General features: G+C 40.9%; 1 protein-coding gene across 1 annotated transcript in view; it reads right to left on the reverse strand.

Moving 5' to 3' along the window:
* The window catches only part of SLC26A4 (solute carrier family 26 member 4), a 51,074-nt gene that overhangs the window by 23,608 nt on the left and 18,477 nt on the right, over positions 1 to 8,989 (reverse strand). Inside the window, exons 7-9 of the mRNA XM_003782791.2 lie at positions 6,296 to 6,448; positions 6,126 to 6,208; positions 523 to 670 (exon numbers count right to left, since the gene is read on the reverse strand). Coding sequence (XP_003782839.2) covers positions 523 to 670; positions 6,126 to 6,208; positions 6,296 to 6,448 — 384 coding nt within the window. The remainder of the gene's footprint in view (positions 1 to 522; positions 671 to 6,125; positions 6,209 to 6,295; positions 6,449 to 8,989) is intronic.

Here is an 8,989-nt window from a genome sequence, read left to right on the forward strand (position 1 = left end):
TCACTGTTGTTTGGCGGGCTGGATTCGAACCCGCCACCTTAGGTGTATGTGGCTGGAGCCTTAGCCACTTGAGCCACAGGCACTGAGCCACTGCTTGTGTTTATTAATGGCTCAGTGAACTGCCTCAATTTAAAGTGGTCACAACTATTATTAATGATGTTTGTTGCACTGTTTTGTCATTATTATAACTGCCATTAAAAATAATTACCAGGAGACATTGGTTACTGGAAGAATTATTCCTATTCAGACATAATATGTTAACTGTGAATGTTATTTGTAACCTGACTTAATATGCTCTTTTAAAATTAGAAATACTTCAACTTATTTCTTCAACGTTTGCAAAGTGATGCAACATGCATTTTCCAAATAACTTTGATGAGCAAGCACGAGAGGGAAACTAACCCGACAAGGACGGATGAACAAATCCAACCTCTTCTTTAGCTGATATTAAAATCTTTTCCAGTTATGCTTTTTTCTTGTTTTCAGCCCTATAAAACCAGTTCAGCAAAATGGCGACCATACCTGGTTCCCATCGATGGTGTAATCATATTTGGTGGCATATACTTTTCCTACTGACACTGCAATAGCGTAAGCCACCACAGCGATGGAAAACGATGCAGCCAGCATCTCAGAGAACAGGCTGACAGATGGGAGCACGGGAGGCAAAAACCTAGTGAGTTTTAAACGAAAAATGCCGTGATGATTTGACCGCAATTCTCTTTCCGACCTCTCCAAATGCTATCCCTACTCAGCCATGTTAGACATGAAAGAACGTGGCCCAAAAGAACAAACAGCACACGAGATACATGAATAGTGGCATCTGCTTTTAAAATTTTTTTTTTTTTTTGAGACAGAGTCTTGCCCTGTCACTCAGGCTAGAGTGCAGTGGCATTATCATAGCTACTGTAACCTCCGATCCCTGGCCTCAAGCCATCCTCCCTCCCTGCCTCACAGGGTGCTAGGGTACAGGCATGAGCCACCACACCCGAGCTGCTTTACAATTTTGAATCAGAAGTTGTATCTCACCAGCTGATTTCTTTGTCCACTGTTTGAGAGCCTACATATGCTACCTCTTCTATACCTCTGACATAAATCAATCTGTTGTTGCTGATTCTTTAATATCATAAAACCCCATCCATGCCATTTCACACATAGTGTTTCTCCTTACACAACTCCATCTTAAAGGTCTTGGATTTAAAAGATATTCTAGCCATAAGATGAGATTTTCTCTGTATGAAGAGATGTCAAGTCTGTTAGAGACAGATGCTGAAAAAGCTCAGTGGGAAATTCATCTCCTAAGAGCCATAACATTTAAAATCTTTTTGAGCCCCCCAAAGATTTAAATTTTTGTAATTGTAACAGTGCTCCACAGTGACAAAAGTATCCTGACAATTGTGGGGTTAAATGACTACTGTTTGACTAAACCAGAGCTACTCTAAAAACCTTCTAAATTCTTCTAAATTTCTTCTAGAAATTCTTCTAAAAATAAAGAAGTTAACCTACAAGTTTATGAGGTTGTTCCCAGTATGTAAATTTGAGGATTACCTTCATGTACCTGTATCTTGAAAACTATCCATATAGTGTCATTCTTGAAGTCGCCAGCCACAAAAAAAATCTCCCTGACTGACCTACCTTCCTTATCCCTGAAGTTCCTGTAATAAGAAACTACACTTTTCCCCCAATAATTAGAGAGAAGTGGTAAAAATAATGTAGAAATAAGATTCTTAGAGAAAACAGAGAAATTTAGACCTAGAAAGCATTCTAGATACTGTTGAATCTACCTCTCTCATTTTTTTTTTTTTTTGTTTGATTTTAAGACAGGGTCTCACTCTGTTACTCAGGCTTGAGTGCAGTGATGTTGTCATAGCTCAGCGCTACCTCAGACTCTTAGGCTCAAGTGATCCTCTCGCCTTTGCCTCTGGAGTAGCTATGACTACAGGTGCATGCCTATCTTTAAAAAAAAAAAAAAGCGTTTTGTAGAGTCTTGCTATGTTGCTTAGGCTGATCTTGAACTCCTAGCCCCAAGTAATCCTCCCACATTGGCCTCCCAAAGATTATAGTAGGGAGCTCCCACACTCTGCCTCTCATTTTGTTGCTAAAGAAACTGAGACCGGCTCGGCGCCTGTGGCTCAAGTGGCTAAGGCACCAGCCACGTACACCCAAGGTGGCGGGTTCGAATCCGCCCTGGACCCGCCAAACAACAATGACGGCTGCAACCTAAAAATAGCCAGGCGTTGTGGCGGGCGCCTGTGGTCCCAGCTACTTGGGAGGCTGAGGCAGGAGATGCACTTGAGCCCAGGAGTTGGAGGTTGCTGTGAGCTGAGATGCCACGGCACTCTACCCAGGGGGACAGCTTGAGGCTCCTGTCTAAAAAAAAAAAAAAAGAAACTGAGACCGAGAAAAGCAAAGTGATTTGCTTGAGGTTACTTAGCAGGGTTTAGTAGGTCCAGGTATAAGGGTGAGCCATTAGATGATTTTCTAGCTATTAGATGATCTGTCTGGTTCTCTGCCCATATAGCCTTTCCCCACAGGTGAAGTTAATCTTCAGGCTCCTTTTCCCGTCCTACCCTACAGGCAAGCTCTGAAGTAAACGCCTTCCATAGGCAGATAGGATGTTGGAAACCTGGATCCAGTACTTGAGCAACACAGCATCATGTCACTCACTAATTTGAATGTAACCTTGAACTACATTTCTTAAAACCAGCTTCCGTACTTGTTCCTGAGACTCAGACAACTCTACTTCAGGTAACTGGGGCTTGTCGGGTCCTGTGAAGAGTTTAGTTTTGATACTGGCCTAATGCTCATTGCCTACCCAACTGCCTAGTTCTGCAAATATTATGTGATCCCTGATTATCCAGGGTTACAAAAGGTAAAGTGCAAAGATTTAAAGTCAAAGGACCAGAATTGCTCTGCAGGTGACTTTGGGTATGTTATTTAAGCCTACCAGAGTGCATGTTCTTCCACTATTAAATAAGAACTATACACCCTTATCATAGTATCAAATGAGATATTACTTAAGTAATTCGTGCTGATACACATGGTAGGCGCTCAATGTATGTTGGAAGAAGCTAAGTGTGCTAAACTCCTGTCACCCATTTGTACCATCTGGCCCTTGAGGCTGCCAATTATTTGCCCCACATCAATTGAGGCCCTGACTGGACAACTTCTAATGACTTTCTAGCACCTTCCTTCCTGGATATAACTCTTTACAAATGTTATGCTCACTCATTGGACCTATTCGGCCTTAGCCAATTGCATGAGGCCTAATCATGAGATAACACTACTGAGAGCCCAAAGGGGAGTGTATGACACACCAGTCATCTGAAAAAGGAAGATGGGGAGAGGTGGAGCCTGGAGGGCCCAGAAACCCATGCAGGAGAGTCGGGCATGACAAACATCATGCCAAGTACACGTTTTACTCCACACTGGATCTTAGCAGGCTAAAGATCAGGTGCCTGAGAAGAAGACAGGCGTGTTGTGACCAGCCCTCCTAAGAGTCTGCTGGTTAAGACAATACCTCGGCAGAAGGAGGGGCTCCTGGGGCGATGCTTAGATGCTGACTGGGCATGGGGCATGGAGAAGTTGCATATTTGTACCAGGAAAGGGCGCAGAGGGAAGGGCTTGGAGCCACAGTTTGGGGCTGTCCAATGGGACATTGTTATTGGGACCAAGTGACCCTAACACATGGTCCTGGCCCTTGGCAGGATAAAAGGAAGCTGCCCACTGCAGCCTTGTGGGAGGACTGAGGCAGTGGGAAGCTCAGAAGGGGGCGTGTCGCAGTCTCTGGGTTCCTCTTCCTTTCACTTGTGCCCGCATTGTCCACTTTAATCCTCTGCTTTTCCTGCTCTTTTCCAATCTCTCCTCACCACCCTATCTTTTTCAGGTTTGTTAATATCATCAGAATTATTCTGTGCTACCAAGTGCGATCAGGTAACAAAGACCTTGCTTGTGACTTATTCATAATGACACAGGCTTTGGTATTTTATCCTGTCATCATACAGTTCCTGAGAGCCTACTGTGAGATGGGTTCTGTGTTAGGGAGACAGACAAACAACATAAAGGGGGTCACTGTCCTCACAGAAGCACTTATAATCCTTGGGGTGAGCCAGGTTAAGTTACCTGACCAGGTGGTCTGATAAAGGATTCAACTTGATTAAACGCAGGGACAAGAGGCTTGAGAGCCATTCTCAGGAGGAGGGAAGCCAGGAAAGCTCTGTACAAGGCCAGAAGGCCACTGAAGGGCAGCAAAATGAGTTCCCCAAATCGATTGATGGAACATGGGTTTAAGGGACACGGCGTGTTCTGTGGGCCACCTTGTTACAAATTAGGAAGCCAGACAAAAGGGCTCATATTATAATACTCAATATATACCGCTAACAAAAGATGAATCTAAGTTATTTTTGAGCACCTCTTGTAATTTCAGAAGTCAAATGTGACTTGAGGTATCACAAATTTAATATGTGTTTTCTTCTTTCTTAAACGGTGCATACATTTTTTGGGCACCCTCTGCACAGGTGTAAATCTATACATACACATAAATCTGCATGTGACTTTGGGTATCTTTAAAATAGATAAAGAAATATGGATATCTTGAAAATAGATAAAGAAATATGTATCATATCTAAATATATACATTAACAAATAAAAATAACTAAAATATAGATATTTATACCAAAGAAAAGAGTCTCATGTGATTCTTTCAAAAAGGTAAGTTTGAGAAACATTACAATGTTATATATAATACATATAAAAATACATGTTCTACTTACCACAATTACTTCTATAGGAATAGGGATGGGGATTTTGTGTTTAAATTGATCACTACATTGAGTCCTATGTAGCCAGTTGTCATTTTTCAAATATATTTTGAATGAATACTGGAAGAAATTGTAAGAATAATCAAATGGGAAGGCAGGCGTGCCCTGTGGAAGGGGCACCGGGAAAACGCCTGCCTGAGGTGTTCCATGTTAAGAGCCCGGAACCAGAGACTGGTACGGGGCTCCTCATAAGTGTGAAGGGAGGGAAACTGGCACTTAGTGGTTGATGTAACTAGTACTTACTGGTTAGTCATAAATGCTAAGTTAATGATACAAATATAATAAATATCTGGGTACCCTTTGTAACTCCAGATGATAAAGTTATAGAGTAGGGCACTCTGTCCGTGCTGTGCATTTTATGAGAGAACTCACTGGTGTTTGTAACAAGCTTGAGTTGAAGTTTCGGCTGTTGTCATCACCCTTATCTTATAAGAGAACCTCCCTGGAACCACAAAACTAGATGGTGATAGAGATGAATGGAGGACCTTGGTTTTTACTCTTCTAATTCACTGAAGTAACAAATATTTGTGAAACTCTCTTTTTATGGGTACAAATGTTGTACTACATAATTATCAGGTAAGATTGAATAAACTAAATAGAATTTACATTAGATGTCCTTGACGCCTTCAGCAGATTGTTCACAGCGCAATAAATGTTGCAAAGTCATGATTCTGTTTATATTCTATTGTAATTATGAGGGGTTTTTTGGTGACAGAGTCTCACTCCATCACTCTGGTAGAGTGCCATGGTGTCATAATAGCTCACTGCAACCTCAAACTCTTGGGCTCAAGAGACCCTTTTGCCTTAGCTTCCAAGTAGCTGGGACTACAGGTGCCCACCACAATGCCAGGCTAATTTTTCTACTTTAAGTAGAGATGGGGTCTTGCTCTTGCTCAGGCTGCTCTCCAACTCCTGAGCTCAAGCAATCCACCTGCTTCGGCCTCCAGTGTGCTAGGAGTACAGGCCTGAGCCACTGCACCTGGCCTGTAATTATGAGTTTCAATCAGGTGTTTGAACAGGTACTGGGAATAAGCCTGCCTGAGGCACTTACACGTTCTACCACATTTTAAGAAAATGAAGAAAAAAGAGAGAGGGCATAGGGGCTGATTTTAAATAAATGGCTTCAAGTTCATCTACACATGTACTGTTGGATGGTTTGCACAATGGGTACTTATTTCTTCAAGATCACAAACAAATAGGACTATTGAAGGTGCGTCAGGGAAGTGAAGCTTGTAATAAAAGGTTTCATTTAAATAGGAAGTACTGACTTAATATATTGGTATTGTCTAAGAGGAACACCACACTTACCCCCTTGGGATGGATTTAACAATGCCAGCATTGTAATTGTTTTCCAAGTCAGCTCCATATGAAATGGCAGTAGCAATTATTGTCTGAAATAAAATAAGATTTTTTTTAACAATAACTCCACCTGTTGTAATACTTCCTTGTCAAATTTTCTAACTACCTACTGTACTTACCACAATTACTTCTATAGGTATGGGGATTGGAATTTTGTGTTTAAATCGATCATTTAATTCCTTAACTGCCATACAGATGACGATAGTGAGTAATCCGGCAATGAAATCAGCAAGATTGGTATGACCAATGTTTTGAAAAATCTCAACCAGAGTCTGTAAAAGGAAAATAATTTTATATACTTCCTGCTACACAGACATACATACAAAATTGTTTCTCACATGAATCTTCCCATATTAAAAATCATAATATCATCACCAAACAACATGAAAGGTTCATGTAAAATCATAAAAATGTGTTGATTAGAGACCATTAAATACATGCAATTTCTGCAATGTAGACATACACCAAACTAATAATGGTTTACTTGGAGAGGTAGAACTAGGTGATTCTTATATTCTTACTTTTGCTTGTCTATATTTTCATTAAAAAATTGAAGATATTTTGAGGGAAAAAGGTTTTTTTTCTTTTTTTTGTAGAGATGGAGTCTTACTTTATTGCCCTCGGTAGAGTGCCCTGCCGTCACACAGCTCACAGCAACCTCCAACTCCTGGGCTTAGGCGATTCTCTTGCCTCAGCCTCCTGAGTAGCTGGGACTACAGGTGCCCGCCACAATGCCTGGCTATTTTTTATTGCAGTTTGGCCAGGACTGGGTTTGAACCTGCCACCCTCGATATATGGGACTAAGCCCTACCCACTGAGCCATAGATGCCACCCCAAAAAAGGGCATTTTTTTTATATATGCTATTTTTTGCTTGCAAAAAATCTTCAAAAGTCTATATTTTAAAGTGTTTTCACAAGTTCTAATTAAGTGGCCTAATTTTCACACGCTGATAGGGTGTTACTGAGACTAAGGGTGACAAACTCAAAACTCCCAAATTGTTTGTCTTTGTTTCATTCACAATTAGCCAATATTTTTGTTTAAAGCTCTTCTGTAAACCTGAATGATACAGATAGTAACAAAAAAATCCCTGAAATGCTTCACATGTGGTCCAGGTGAACTGATCCTTTCTTTATGGCAAAGAAAACTATTGAATTGATATATAGGCCAAGTATAATTTTTGTTTGTTTGTTTGAGACAAAGTCTCAAGCTGTTGCCCTGGGTAGAGTGCTGTAGGGTCGTAGCTCACAGCAACCTACAACTCTTGGGCTCAAGTGATCCTCTTGCTTCAGTTTTTTCTATTTTTAGTAGAGACAGGGTCTCCCTTTTGCTCAGGCTGGTCTCAAACTTGTGAGCTCAAGCAATCCACCTGCCTCTGCCTCCCAGAGTGCTAGGATTATAGGCGTGAGCCACTACACCCAGCCCCAAATATAAATTTTTGGAAATAACTGTGGTGCTTTATTTATCAAACTTGAACTAAGATAACTTAATTAAAAGTAACTCTTACCAGGTACATAGACATGCCAGTTCAAGAAAAACTAGTTTTGTTTTGTAAATAGGAGGGTTTTGGGAATGAAGGATGCTTTTAAGGAAATTAGCAAGAAAGAATCCCAGGGAAGAACACTAACGTCTTTGTTATATTAACTTATGTCCTGTTGAAAGCATGATTTGAGAAGGTATACTTTGAGACAATTCTTTGAGAATTGTAATCTCCCAGTGAAGATTATTTCTCTTTGAATGAGTCTTTTTGTAGACATACATGAAAATAAAAGAATTGAGCACCTAATAGTTTATAACACGTATTTTTACTTATTTTTACAGATAACTGTTCTTAAAATAATTACAATACTCTGGTAACAATTATGTATAATGACCATTCAGTAATCTAGGAGTCGTTTTGCCAGCAATCTCCACTCCCTGGAATACATTCAAGAGTAAGGGAATAGGGAGAGAAGTTACTGTGCAAGCAAACTACATTCCACCAAGCCCCTGGACTGAAGTTCAGGCATTTAATTTGTAGGAAGTTTCTTATATTTCACTCAGAGTATTTTTGTTCTTACTCTAAACCCAATTCTAACAAGTTTACTTCATCTTTCCAGAGTCACTGAAAATGGCTAGAGGTAGATACACTGACAACAATAAAATGAAGCAAGCCACAGGGGGTAAAAAAGAAACCCGATAAAAAACACAAGCAGACACAATAACAAGAACTTGGGCCATTTAATGAGGGAACAAACAGCCCCACCTACCTCAAGGGCTTAAAGGTTAACACTGCTATTTGGCCCATTGTGTAATCCATTTTCTGGTGGTGACTCTCCTTAATTCATGGGCTAGGTGTAATATTTTGATTGTCTATACAATATAGGTTTACTTTTCAGCTCAAGATGGAAAAATTGAAACTTATAAGACAAAACATTTGGAATAAGTATACCAATCAGAAAAACATTCTCATCTTACAAAAACAATCACTACTGAAGACCTGTTTAATCTATGAGAGTCACTTAGACCTTTGAATAAAAAGCATCTCTGGTGTATTAAAAATTTATGAGACCAGGCTCGGCACCTGTGGCTCAAGCGGCTAAGGCGCCAGCCACATACACCTAAGGTGGCGGGTTCCAATCCCCAGCCCGGGCCTGCCAGACAACAATGATGGCTGCAACCAAAAAATGGCCGGGCGGTGTGGCGAGCGCCTGTAGTCCCAGCTACTTGGGAGGCTGAGGCAGGAGACGTGCTTGAGCCCAGGAGTTGGAGGTTGCTGTGAGCTGTGATGCCATGGCACTCTACCCAGGGGGATAGCTTGAGGCTCTGTCTCAAA

Source organism: Otolemur garnettii, unplaced genomic scaffold (genome assembly GCF_000181295.1).
Source record: "Otolemur garnettii isolate 467f Iridium unplaced genomic scaffold, OtoGar3 scaffold00005, whole genome shotgun sequence".
Taxonomy (NCBI): domain Eukaryota; kingdom Metazoa; phylum Chordata; class Mammalia; order Primates; family Galagidae; genus Otolemur; species Otolemur garnettii.